The sequence below is a fragment of the Arachis hypogaea genome, chromosome 14 (genome assembly GCF_003086295.3).
Source record: "Arachis hypogaea cultivar Tifrunner chromosome 14, arahy.Tifrunner.gnm2.J5K5, whole genome shotgun sequence".
NCBI lineage: Eukaryota > Viridiplantae > Streptophyta > Magnoliopsida > Fabales > Fabaceae > Arachis > Arachis hypogaea.
Genome location: NC_092049.1, coordinates 138,452,629 through 138,466,941, shown reverse-complemented (window position 1 = coordinate 138,466,941; position 14,313 = coordinate 138,452,629). Strand labels below are relative to the sequence as shown.

Genomic DNA, 14,313 nt, shown 5'->3' with positions numbered 1-14,313 from the left:
TTTATCAAAATAATGACGTCCAAACAAGCACTAAGTATGATTTTGATCTCTAAAATATAAGCCGAAATTTGTTTCGTTCCTAACCTACAAAATCCTCCTTAAAGACTTAGTTTTAAAATCGTCCTTACTTTGTGACCAAAATCGTACAGAATGGCGGCGAAAGCGGAGGCAGAGATAGATTGTGCACAACTTCTTCTTCTTTCCTTTCTCGTTTTTTCTTCTCTATTTTTTTCGCATAAGTAAAAACACTCTCTTTCTCTTATTTTTTCTTTTTTTTATTATGTGTAATTTGGTCCAAAATTTTAATATTTAAATAAAAAATTAATTTTAAAACTTAATTTTAAACTTTAAAAGCAATTTTATATAAAAAAAAATTAAAAACAAATTTTTTTTTTATCTATATGTTAAGAACCAAAATCCTACTTTTTCTTTATTTATTTATATGGATTATGTGCGAAATATAGTAATTAGCATTTGCCAAGGACAAAGAGCTTAATGAGACAACTCTATTGGTTACAATCTCACTGCCACGGATCGCGATCCCATTCTCCAACTTTAAAAGCCTCACAACCGTCGATAAGCCCTCTTCTCTCCATCAACGGCTACAATCTCCTCAAATCATTCTCCCCATTACCATTTTCATTTCCCGCCTTTCACCACCCCCAAAATCTGCAGCTATATAACAATTCCCCAATTTCCCATCATTCACACCACCTCTCAAATTTTCCTCACACTTTCTCGAGAAAATCAAATCTCTTATTTTCTCTTCCGTTACTTTCTAATCGACATGGCACGTACCAAGCAGACAGCTCGCAAATCCACCGGCGGTAAGGCTCCAAGGAAGCAGCTGGCAACTAAGGCCGCCAGAAAGTCAGCTCCGGCGACCGGAGGAGTTAAGAAGCCTCATCGTTTCCGTCCAGGAACGGTGGCTCTGAGAGAAATCAGGAAGTACCAGAAGAGCACTGAACTTTTGATTCGTAAGCTTCCGTTCCAGCGTCTTGTTCGTGAAATCGCCCAGGATTTCAAGACTGATCTCCGATTCCAGAGCAGCGCCGTCGCCGCTCTACAGGAAGCTGCTGAGGCTTACCTCGTCGGTCTTTTCGAGGATACTAACCTTTGCGCCATTCATGCCAAGAGAGTCACCATTATGCTGAAGGATATTCAGTTGGCTCGCAGAATCAGAGGCGAGAGGGCTTAAGTTTCGGTCCTGGTAGATTCTAGGGTTTTTAGAATGTTAATGAATCCCAATTCTATGTTCTATTGTAATGAGGGCTCGTCTTTTGCTGAATTAAAATGTTAATGTGTATCTGCTTTGAGCAAATTGTGTGTTAATCTTAGTAGTAGTATTTGATGTCTAGTTTGTATTACTGTTACAACAAAGTATTAGTAGATTTTGAAATTTCAGATCTGACGTTACTACATTACTAAACTTCTACTTGCTTAATTGTCTTTGCATGTAGACTTCACTTGATTTCATTAATGGCTAAGCTTCAGTAGTTTTAGGTTGCTATAACAGTTACTTGATTTTAGCTTTGATTCTTATACACAGTTGATAAATCTGAACTATTTGGGTTTTGTTTGGCTATATCAGCTGTTGATTAACAATTGTCTTATATATCTTGTATTTGTATTAAATTTGATCGGTTATCAATTTCTCGTAGCTGCAATGGTGAGGCGGTCTCTACCTAGAATAAATATTAAACCGTAATTTCCTGCTTTTTTTACACTCAATTCATATCAATTGAAGTATTGAGACTGAAGATTTTTGAAATTGCTGGCTTTTATTATTAAGAGCCTAAGGGTCCATCTTACTGATGCCGCATTATTGTAAGATATTCTTGACATTACAAGCTCTCTTCACTCTCATGGACCTAGAGAGTTTCCATTTTGTGTTGTCTAGTCTTCTGGGTGGGGCGAAAACGCGAAATATGAGTGTTCTTTGTGTGCATTCATTTGCATATTCTGTTGCTTTCGTTTCACTAATTGTGAAATATATATTGTGCACTCTTTCATACAGCCATTGTTAGCCTAATAAAATTAAAAAAAAAAATCTAATTGTGGTAGGAAATTATAGTGAATTTTATGCAGTCACTAGTTCAGTTGTGTACATTAGCAGAGTACCATATATATGACTATAAAGAATGAATGAGCATTATTTGATTGTGGCTGATGAGTGATGAGCTGTTCTTAAGTAGGATACATTGCTTTTTCAATTTCATTGGGCCCGGCTTGATCCGTGGGATGGAGGCATGGAGCTTTCAACAAGTAATTCATGCGTCACGTATCACTTAAAATAGATTAATATACTGTTTAAAATTTCTAAATTGTACCACTAGTCTCAATGTTGTACAAGATACTATTACTATCAATCCACGCAGTTTGCGATAATTAGAATCCAAATAAATTTAAATTAGATTTTCGGTTTAAATTAGGTTAAATAAGAAATTCAATTTAAATTGATTTAGATTTAAATATTTTAAAGATAAATAATAAAAATCTACAATTAATTATTTAATTTTTATGCATGGACATGCAGTGGTATATTATTACATCAACAAAAATTACTAATGTTGAAATTCACTATTAAAAACATAAATCTGATAGTTACGCCGGTAAAAAGAGCAGCGTCTCGTGAAGTTCTCGTAGTCGTAGATTTTTTATTTTTTCTGGCTTTCAACTCCTTTCATTTCGCAAACACCTTTTGCCTTTTGCAAAGCGCAAGTATATATACATTGACTTGAGCTGAACGTGACACTTTTCTTTTCCCATTTTCGTCAAACCAATTTTCTAATTGTTTTCTTTCTTGGTATATTTTCAAAAAATGATAGTTTTCGCCATTCAACACTTTCTGGGCCATGAAAGCCTCCGTCGTTGTCAGCGCCATTGAAATACAGTAGCACCTTCCTCCCGTCCCTCACCTCACAATCACATTTCCACCTCCTCTATTATCATTCCATCATTCATTCTGTTCTTCATTCATTCATTCTCTTGAATCAGGTAAAGATTCTAAAACCTTTTCTTTTTGTTTTTCATTTCCAAGTTGCATGTCCTTCGTTTATGTTTTTCACTTCTAATAGCTTTCTGTATCATCATTGATGATTGCAATTTTATATCACTTATTACGAAGGTTTAGAAGACAAGAAGGAAGAAAGATAGAAAAGAAAGGGAAGAAGGTAAGTGTTTTGTGAGTTCTTGATTTGGTGATGCTATAGTTTGAATTACAACTCACATTCGCTTCTGCGATTGAATGTGATGGTTTTGTAGTACATACAGGAGTGAAGAGAAAAGAAAAAAGAATGGGAGCTGCTTTGTTGCCTCATGCAGCATTTGGGATTCGTCCCTTTGTTATAAACCACCCTTTTATATGTAGAAGAACAACTTCATTTGCAGCAATTAGAAACAGGTTTGCTTAAAGAATTCATCTTTTTTAGTATCCTTCCACATACTAATTTTTGTGGAGCCACCTTATACATTTGTTCTTATTATTAGTATTTTAAAAAAAATAACTTTATCTACAAGTAGTGAATAAATGCCTAAATCTTCTTTGTTTACCTTATTGCAGGAATTGTTTCTTTGCTGAGAAGAGAATCTCCAGACCATTTTCTATTGTTTACTCTGGAGCTGTAAGGACACTCTTGAATATATTGCTTTTGGAATATTATGATCTAGAATTATTTGTCTTACTTCTTGTTTGTCAATATTTCTTTCTTTTTTTTTTTTTTGAAATCTTTATAAAGTACATGGTTTTGGATGTTTTCATCATTCTAGAAGTGAGCAAGATTTTATGTCTTCTCTGCTATTCTGTTAAGTAGGTCCCAATAACATGAGTTCTTGCTTCGTGATAGTTGAGAAATAACCTATATTTTACCCTCTATGACAGAAGGATTCAGATGATTCATTCTCTGAGGTGGTTGTTGGTCAAGATGGTCATTTGGGAAGAAGTGAAGCTACGGGGTTAGAAGATGAATTAACGATGACTAAGGAAGCTCTTGTAGTGGCACAAGCGAAACAAGATGCTCTTGAGAAGGAGAGAAATCAATTGCTTGAAAAACTGGCTCAATCTGAGGCCGAAAAGGCGGAGTACATGTCAGAGATTTCTCATGACAATGAGGTAGATATACCAGAAGTTGAGGCCGCCAAGTCTCTTTTCCAAAAAGCTCTAAAGGAGACAGTTGAAGAGAGGTTCAATTTGGAATCTAAGCTGGTCCTTGCCAAACAAGATGCTATTGATCTTGCTGTGCAGGTTGAAAAGTTAGCAGAGATTGCATTCCATCAGGCAACTATTCATATACTACAAGATGCTCAACTCAAAATTTCATCGGCAGAAACCACAGCCGCTGAAGGAGCTCATCTAATTGAAAAGCAAATCATGGATGCAACTGAAAGTACAATATCATCCATTGTGGAAAAGTCAGAATTTGCTATAGGGAGAGCCCTAGCTATAGCAGAAGAAGCGAGTGAACATGCAAAAAAAACCACAGAAACACTAATAGATAATGCCTCTCCATTTGATCAAATTGCTTCTGTCCAGGCCGAAAATATGAAGTTGCAGGGAATAGTAAGTGATTTAGAATCTCAGTTGATTATTGCAAGAAATGAGGTTAATGGACTGAAGTTGGAAGTGGAACAAACCAGACAACAGCAAAAGGCATTTGAACAAAGAGCTATTGATGCAGAGAGGGCTTTGCTTGATTTTAAGGAGTCAACTGGGAAAAATATTTTGAAGCAGGTAGAGGAGATCAAGACATTTATGAAGAAAATGAAGATCGATGTTACAAAAAGAACAAAGGCAGTTTCCAAGACTTTTAAGACTGACTTGAAGAACATAAAGGCTACTGTTGAAGCTGCCAAACAAATGGTGCGTTTGAAAGATTATGCCTACCTAAATAGATTCAAAGCACTTCAGAGATCATTAAAAGCTTCAGAAGACGCTTCAAGGGTATGGAGACATAGAACTGAAATGGCGGAATCATTCTTATTGAGGGAAAGCCGGCAAGATGAAGGGGATGCGGATTCCATCTATGTTGTTAATGGCGGACGGATAGACTTTCTGAAAGCTGATGATTCTCAAAAATGGAAACTGCTAAGTGTCGGTCCTCGTAGAGAGATACCTCAGTGGATGGCAAGAAGAATTCAGGAAATTTCTACCAAGTTTCCACCAAGAAAAATTGGTGTAGCAGAACCATTGACATCAAAATTCAGACCCTTAGAGTTACCTAAAGAAGATGAAGTATGGTCCATTGCACAAGAAAAGCTAAAGCAAGGGGATGCTTTAGATGAACATATTAGAGAAACACTCGAGAAAAAGCGAAATGCATTGGAGACTGCTCTTAAAAGGAAGGCTAAGCAGGGAGACCCTGATGAAACAAAATTAGGTCCGGATGCTATGCTTTTGCTGTGTTAATGCGTTGCTTGAAATTATATGTAACTTTGCTTCTGGATGGTTTATCTTGTTGGCATCTAAAATTTTTTATAACTTAAATGCAGAGTCAGCAACTGGAACAGGACGCGAGATTGTGGTTAGTATACCTACTTACCCAATAAGTTGAGAGATTTGGAGTAAATGTAGGACATTAGGTTATTGCTTTTTGAGTTGCTTAGATCTGGTGATTATAATTTAAGTGTTTTGCTAACTTAAGGTACTTGTTAAGAAATAAAAAAGGGGAAATGTTTAATTGAAAAGATTTTAACCTTTCAATACATCGAATGCATTGCACAATTAAAATCCTCCTCTTTTTTAATAAAAAAAAGGAAGAGTTCTGAGTATTTGATACAATAGTGTGGATGTAGAAATGCTAGAGCATTTAGTGCCTTTGCACGCTGATTTTCATCTAGTACTAATGTAGTATATCATTACATCACATGCATTGTTTAGGATTGTCTTCAAGGGTCCATTAACTCTGATATTGCTATTTGTTGTTATGAGCATTAACTATTGAAACTTTTTACCCTCTATAGTGTCATTGCTTCTGATGAATTTATATTTCTCAGTTTCAAGCTTTTAATTGGGAGAGCTGGAGAAAACCGTGGTATTCTGAATTAGCTTCTAAATCTTCTGATCTATCTCAAGCTGGTATAACAGCAGTGTGGCTACCACCGCCAACACAATCTGTTGCTCCCCAAGGTTTGACTAGCTCACTTATATATATATTTTTCATCATTGTGTACCATTGGAATAATAACCTGTTCTGTCCTTGCATCTTGCCACATTTTTTTTACCCAGTTCTATCATTCCTGTGATCTGTCATTATATTTTCTGTTTTATTTGTCATCTCGTTTACTTTCACTTTAAGATGCCATATGTAATATGTGGTCAATGTCAACCTGTGGCACGGCAAGCATTAATGACGGTTTAACTAACATGCAGGTTATATGCCTTCTGATCTTTACGACTTGAATTCAAGCTATGGTTCTGTGGAAGACCTTAAAAGTTGTATACAGGAAATGCATTCTCAAGATCTGGTGGTATGCTTTTCTGCTAGCTTTGAGAAACTTACAAAGTTTACATTCGATTTACATTTTCTTTTTAAACTTTCTAGTTGCAACATTCTTAAGTAGTGCCCTTAGGGTATTTGTTAGTAAGACCTGTTTTATCTTTCCTATGTTCAAACTTTCAAATGCAAAGTATGGTCGTCAATTTTGAAAGATATTTCATTGGTGAATAGGTCTTGGGAGATGTTGTACTTAATCATCGATGTGCACAGAAACAGGTAAGTTATTTACTGCTTAGTCTAAACTTTTTGTATATATTTAGTGCAAAAGGTTATAAAATTTGTTCTTCGGACATGGGTTATGGGCTAAACTGAAGTCATCATGGTGTTAGATTGAGTATAAGGGTAGTGTCTGGTCTTAATCACAATACTTATTTTCTCCAATTTTATAATAAAAGATTCTGGTATGTTGAGTTGGAGACATGAAAGTAATTCGTTAATCATTCAATTGCGGCTTGTGGTTTTAGTCAATTATCTTTAGTTTCCTATATCTGTTGTAGCCTAATCAATATAAACGGAGCAAGTAGTCTATAGTTTAGTTCTTGTTTCTCTATTCTGCATAAATTAATTAACCTTTAGCACAAGTTAAAGTTTCGTACATTGTTCACACATACTGATCAAATCATTCTTATGTGAGATGTTATAGAGATGTAAAACCATTCTGAGTATCTAATGTTGGTTGTTTATCCAACTCAGCTACATCCTACATGCTAAAACTGGAATTAAGAAATTCTTCTAGTCTTCGCATGTGGTTTATGCTGAAATTTGCTGAAATATGGGCCATGTGTTTCGAAACCTGTGGGTTTGCATACAGTAGCTGTGTTCTGTGATTTGTATGGTCTCTTTTCTTTTTTAGTATTCGAACTCTAGATGGAGAAATCTCTTCATCAATAGGTACACTTCATAATAGAGTGTTGATAAAGGGCTGTCAGAAATTCACAATGTTTACATGTTTCAGAGTCCAAATGGTGTTTGGAACATTTATGACGGCAAGCTTGCATGGGGACCTGAAGCAATTGTATGTGACGATCCCAATTTTGAGGGCCGTGGAAATCCATCAAGTGGTATATCTTTATATATATTATATCCTCTACAGTTTTATCTTGTCTTTTCAGTAAGTTACTTGTGTGAGAAACTGAGGCTGTGGCCTTCCACTACAAATGATACAAAACCTAATTAAATAAGTATGAGGGAGAAAAAAAAAGTATTGAAACCTGTAATTTGTAATTAGTTTGAGTGTTCGCTTTCCGTTGGTCTAAGGTTGGCGTGGTCCTGAAAAGAAGTATGAACTATGGAGTTCCACTTCTCTAATGTGTCATAACTGATACTCCCCCATATGGAAGACAAAAATATAGCACCTTCTCCACAATATGGGAGTGCAAAATGCTTTACCAGGTAATTATTAGGATTTTTATAGACGTTTTTCTGATTCTCTTTATATAGGTGATATATTCCATGCAGCACCAAATATTGATCATTCTCAGGACTTTGTACGGAAAGATATCAAGGAATGGTTAAAATGGCTTCGAAGTGACATAGGTTATGATGGATGGAGGCTTGATTTTGTGAGGTAATTTTTTTCCATTCTAAGTATTTTGGAGGCTTGAGATAATTCTTTACTTACTAATTTCTACTGAATCTCTCTTGCAAGTTGTATCAATTTATATTATGAGTAAAGAATGGAAAAGATAAGGAAGAATTGTCAGTAAAAGTAAATACAACAGATAAATTGGCATAATCTTCTCCATTCCTTTTATGTAGGTAGCTGGAAAATGTTGGTAGTATATTAATTGATGAAAGAAATATTTTTCATTTTGGTTAATGAGGCCACTTTTGAATAAATATTCAACTTAAAAATACTGTAGTCTTTAGTGTCGTATGAACAACTTTTTTTCTTCTTTAAACCTCAATTCAAGTACACTGTTGTCCTTTCAGGTTAGAGTCTGAAACACCATTATTTGGCCCTTGCTTGGTAGCCATTGGATAATGGTAAAACAGAGCCTGCAAGATTTGTTAGCGTAGTATTGCAAGGAAGAAAAAAAAAACACTTCCCTTGTCTTCAAAGTGTTTAACTCTTAGGGAGCTTTCTTACTAAAAAAATGTCACAGTTTTAAGTTGCACTATGAGAAATGGGAGCTAAATAATGATATAATAGAAATTTCGTATCTTTATATCTGATATCTGTGGTGCTTTGAGCAAACGTGATACCAAAATAGATTAGTTCAATATTTTTAAGGGAGCACAAAATCTTGTGTTTCAGCAGTCTCTCTTTGCAATGCTCTACACATTTTTATTTATATGTTTATTCTTTCATCAAATTGAACATTGAAGTTATTCTAGTTCCTTTGTTTTACAATTAAAATATTATAATATAAAATTTGATTTTTCCTTATTATCTGCCTGCAGAGGCTTTTCTGGTACATACGTAAAAGAATATATTGAAGCATCAAACCCTGTTTTTTCCATTGGAGAATATTGGGACGCCATGAATTATGAACATGGAAATTTGTGTTACAACCAAGGTTCGTTACTTACTGCTTTATCCTCCTTATTATTGGTCCTGCAATAACCTGAAATATATCAACCTCTGAGTTATATACTTTTATCTTAAAAGCTATATTTCAAATTTGTAATAAATAGATGCTCATCGACAACGGATAGTTGACTGGGTCAACGCTACAGGAGGCACTTCAGCTGCATTTGATATGACAACAAAGGTACTCTGTTCCACATCAGTTAATGGTAGCTTCTTGGTAATCTTACATCCAGAAGCTTGCTATTATAATGAAAAATCTATATATAAGGAGATATGAGCTACTATTCAGTCGTGGCAAGCTGATTTCATGGGCAAGAAATTTTCCATATTACCCGATTAATATTAGAAAAATAACAAATTTCCTGGATGGCGTATTTATCAGCCGATTAATATGATGATAAAGTCATGTCGGATTTTCCCTCTATAGAAAGAAGTGGAAAACTTCATTAGAAGGAAGGGAACAAAAAGTGAAAGTCTTGTGGCTAGAATTTAACATTATATTGTTGTATTATGATTTTCAGGGGATACTTCATTGTGCTTTGCTTGGTGAATATTGGAGACTGATAGATCCTCAAGGGAAACCTACAGGAGTAATGGGATGGTGGCCTTCTCGTGCTGTTACATTCATAGAGAATCATGACACAGGGTCTACTCAGGTATCTATTCTGTCTTTGAAACACTCTCCCTTCTGAAAAAATCACAATTCACATACTAATGCAAACCATGATTCGAAAGTCTGACCTTTTTCTCAATTTGTGCGCTGTTGCCTTGACATTGTTGCATATACTATCAGAGAATGAGGAAAATGGACATAACATTTCATGTTATTTTCAGGGTCACTGGCCATTTCCACGAGACAAGCTCATGGAGGGATATGCATATATCTTGACTCATCCCGGAACGGTAAGTTCTCAACAGACTAACATCCAATAGACTAATACCTTCTTAATGGATTCAAACCTCGGATAAATTACATTGAGCTCTTCTGAGATTGGGAGATATTATTCGCAATACCTTTATGGCACTTGGTACTTCTTATTTTATAAAATATGACATACTGACCTCCCTTATAAATATGTTATTGATCACCCCAAAATTAAGAATTTGATAACCTCAGAGGAAGTCAATTCTGTTAGAGGACAATCTGTTGTTAGTCTCTTCATCTTTGATGCCCCATATTTATCAATGACTTATATTGTGCTTGAATACTTTGCAGCCCACAATATTTTATGACCATTTCTATGATTTTGGCATCCGTGATGTGCTAACCGAGTTGATTGAGGCTAGGAAGCGGGGTGGAATCCATTGTAGGAGCCCCACAAAGATATTCCATGCTAACAGTGAAGGTTATGTAGCACGGGTTGGTGATTCACTAGTTTTGAAGCTAGGACACTTTGCTTGGAGCCCCTCTAAGGAGAACCTGTTGGAGGGTAGCTGGAAAAAGTTTATTGACAAAAAAACAGATTACCAAGTTTGGTTGAGAGAATGATTTAATACAAATGGATATAATAGATAAACAGAGTAATAGACAATGGATTTCCATAATGATTGATGGAATTGAAAATAGCTTACTGTGAATATAAAGCACAAAGATCATAGGGAGAAGATAATCTTTTGGTTGTAGTATATACACCAACAAACATTGTATTAATCCTGTTAAAAGGGATTCCCTTAGGTAATGCCACTTCTAATTGCTGAATTCTATTTGCATAAATTTTTTCCCCTGTTAATAAGTAATTTGTAAATATGCTTGATGAAATCAGAGACATGCCCCCTCTGTTTCAAGGATGTCCTTCCCCTGATTATCGATAGTTTGATTATGTGTCTACCCTGGTCGTACAATTGTTAACTACATACATATATTAAGAAACCATTTCTAAAATTGTACTATATTACAAACTAAATTGGTTTGGTCCATTTGCGCTTTAGTTAAATATCTTACTCCTTTAAACTTCTCATTTTCTCAATACTCCTTTTTTTGCAACTAGATGCAAAGGAAGTAGTGATTCACTAGACCCAAACATTTTCCAATATTAAATGGTCATCAACATATAATTCGGTCAATAGTTATTAAATGCTTTGAAAGTGAATGAACCCAATAAAATCATCATTTATTTCGTCAATCTTGACTTGTGTGCCGAAATGCAGCATCCTAAGCGGCAGATCAATAGCATTGGTCACTATAAAACTTGGAAATCAAAGCTAACACTATATATAGTACACTTTAATCTCGAGTCCCTCACATAATTCTTTCTCTGAAGAATATTATTTTTCCCAACAAATTAAACAATTCACAAAGATGGGAATCCCTCACTTTCTTTGCATACCATTTCCACTTCTAGGCCATGTGAACCCCCTCATGCAATTTTCTCATGTTCTAGCCAAACATGGCTGCAAGGTCACTTTTCTACACACTGAGTTCAGCCACAAAGGTAATAATGTAACATATGTATAGGCTCAAATATCTTAAAATACCGTAATTAATTTATGTTAGTAATTGTATTATATCATTAGATGAAATGAAATATGAGTTGTAATTTCTCCTCTCTATAACTCAATTCTTCAACTTCAATATTGTTTAGGCTCCAACACCAACGTTGAAGGGTCAAACATTAAGGTTGTGACACTCCCAGATGGTTTGGAAAATGAAGATGATAGGAGTGACATGTTAAGAGTACTTTTGTCCATAAAGAGAACCATGCCTTCGTTGCTTCCAAAGCTAATAGAAGATGTCAATGCCTTAGACTCTGAGAACAAAATCAGTTGCATACTTGTTACCACAAACATGGGTTTTGCCTTGGAACTTGGCCACAGACTAGGGATCAAAGGTGCTCTCTTCGCTACAACTTCAGCTACTTCCTTGGCATGTGGTGTCTTCGTGCAGAGGCTCATTGATGATGGCATTATTGATTCTTCAGGTATGTATATGGTTTCTTCTTTACCATTGATTCTTGATGCCTACACTATTCACAAAAGAGTGTTGTACATATATATTTATTGTTGATTCCGTACATAGGTGGTTTTTCTTTATTGTTGATAGTTAAAAGACGTTAAATGAATTGACTAAATTTTCATATAAGGGTTCTCAATTATTCAGTTATCAACTTCACGTAAAGTTGACTACACCTGAATTTTCACCATTTTACAATCATAACAAAACATTAGTCATCGGTATATAATATGAAAAAGTTTTTAGATGTATTGGAATACCGGTATTCCAATAATTTTAATCGTTGGTTTTAATTAATATATATTATATATATTTTATAATTAAAATGAAAGGTTAAAATTATAAGAGAAAAAATAAAGAAATGAAGAATTTTTTTATGATAGTTGGATAACTATCACATGAAATATATCATTATATTTTTGTTTATTTTTAAAATAAACATAAATACTTCTCTTCATTTTATACATCCAAAAATCACTTTATGGTAGAATTAGTCATATAATATATGTTAAAATACGAAATATATATTAAAAATGTGCAAAGTAACCCATGTAAATACACACTTTGTTACACAACTTTGATCACGTTGAGATTTCAAAGCTTCAATTCCAATCTTCATGCAATGTTTTTTGTACAAAAATTAGATTAGCCGATTTGGCATTGGCCTTGGAAAATTGATTGTGTTTGTAAAATTTTCAATTAATTGAATGCACTGAAACAACAAAATTTGACCAGACATTATTAATTTCACTAATACTAGTACTTAGAAATGGGTGAAATTAAAATGAAAAACTAAACTAGCAGATACAAACTTTGGGAGTTTAATGATTCCGTAATGGTTGCAGGACACCCCACCAGAAAACAAGAAATTGAGCTCTCCCCAGGATTGCCTAAGATAGACACGGCGCAATTCCCATGGCGCGGCGTAAGCAAGCTCTGGTTTACTAATATTATTGAAGAGATGGAAACACTCAAAGTAGCTCAATGGTGGCTTTGCAACACTATTTGTGATCTTGAGCCTGCAGCATTCTCCATTTCACCAAGGTTCCTACCAATTGGTCCATTCATGGAAACTTATGATAATAACAAGGCTTCTTCTTCATTGTGGCAAGAAGACACAACTTGCTTACATTGGTTGGATCAACAACCAACTCGATCCGTCGTGTATGTTTCGTTTGGTAGTTTGGTTGTGTTGGAATCAAATCAATTCAAAGAACTAGCACTCGCGCTTGATCTCCTTAACAAGCCTTTTCTTTGGGTCGTTCGCGCCAACCAGAATAACAGTGATTCATCATATCCTAAAGAATTTCATGGAAGTAAAGGTAAAATTGTGGCTTGGGCACCACAGAAGAGGATCCTAAACCACCCTGCCATAGCTTGTTTTGTCACACATTGTGGTTGGAATTCTATTTTAGAAGGTGTTTGTGGGGGTGTACCATTTCTATGTTGGCCATTTAATAGTGACCAATTTATTAACAAGTTATATATTTGTGATGTGTGGAAGGTTGGATTGGAATTGGAAAAGGATAAGAATGAACTGATTTCAAGGGGTGAGATAAGGAAGAAGGTGGAGCAATTGCTTGGGAATGAAGAAATGAGATTAAGGTCTTTGAAATGGAGGGAAATGACTTTAAAAAATGTAGGACAAGATGGTCAATCAACAAAGAATTTGATTATGTTTGTCAATTGGGCAAAATAATGGGAGAATGATAAATAATGAGTTATATATGTTAATTGTTGTTTGTCCTAAAAATTGGAGCCCTGTGATGAGGGCTAACTATAATAAAATCTTATGATTTGAATGAGTTTTTTTTTTCTTTGTGATAAAATTAGAGTAAAATTTCATTCCGGTCCTTAACTATTTTGCTAACTCTCGTTCTGTCTTTTATCGACTGGAAAATGATATAACGACTCCTAACGATTAATTCTGTCAGACATTTTATCTCCTCCATTAATGTTTTCGTCTAGAGCTAACGAATTTTGCCTACGTATCACGTTAGTTGATGACGTATCAAGAAACTATTTCAAAGAGGCAAAATGTTCTTTGCTATGTCAGCAATACGCTACAATAAAATAGGACAATTAAACTCTTCAAAAAAAAATTTAGGAGACACTGAAACTCCTAACTAATTTAAACATAGACACATAAACCCAAAATGAACCATGAAGTAGGACAAATATCCTTAAATTTTAACAAGTCATTATATTTGCTGCACTGGTTACTGGCCTTGGTTGACGGCAGCCTCAGTTCCTTGCTCCTCCTTCTCTTTCTTTTTCTTTGCAAAGTCCTAATATGAGCGCAGTAAAAACTACATCATCAAGTTTAATAACTTTCA

The 14,313-nt window shown here is 34.9% G+C and overlaps 3 protein-coding genes across 3 annotated transcripts; all 3 read left to right on the top strand.

The window, feature by feature from the left end:
- Positions 1-514: 514 nt before the first annotated feature.
- Positions 515-1,404, top strand: LOC112744568 (histone H3.2). Its single transcript, XM_025794235.3, has one exon. It carries the CDS (start codon positions 788-790, stop codon positions 1,196-1,198), a length of 411 nt encoding a protein of 136 aa, XP_025650020.1. The 5' UTR covers positions 515-787; the 3' UTR covers positions 1,199-1,404.
- A 1,349-nt stretch (positions 1,405-2,753) lies between these two features.
- On the top strand, positions 2,754-10,741 carry LOC112744567 (uncharacterized). The gene is made up of 16 exons (XM_025794234.3): positions 2,754-2,997; positions 3,128-3,173; positions 3,265-3,403; positions 3,563-3,623; positions 3,881-5,375; positions 5,488-5,519; positions 5,992-6,124; positions 6,368-6,465; positions 6,666-6,710; positions 7,450-7,555; positions 7,935-8,061; positions 8,898-9,013; positions 9,132-9,208; positions 9,549-9,683; positions 9,862-9,930; positions 10,244-10,741. Exons 3-16 carry the CDS (start codon positions 3,297-3,299, stop codon positions 10,514-10,516), a joined length of 2,874 nt encoding a protein of 957 aa, XP_025650019.1. The 5' UTR covers positions 2,754-2,997; positions 3,128-3,173; positions 3,265-3,296; the 3' UTR covers positions 10,517-10,741.
- Positions 10,742-11,262: 521 nt separating this feature from the next.
- LOC112744566 (UDP-glycosyltransferase 83A1) lies at positions 11,263-13,776 on the top strand. Its single transcript, XM_025794233.3, has 3 exons — positions 11,263-11,459; positions 11,610-11,945; positions 12,823-13,776. Exons 1-3 carry the CDS (start codon positions 11,327-11,329, stop codon positions 13,674-13,676), a joined length of 1,323 nt encoding a protein of 440 aa, XP_025650018.1. The 5' UTR covers positions 11,263-11,326; the 3' UTR covers positions 13,677-13,776.
- Positions 13,777-14,313: the final 537 nt, after the last annotated feature.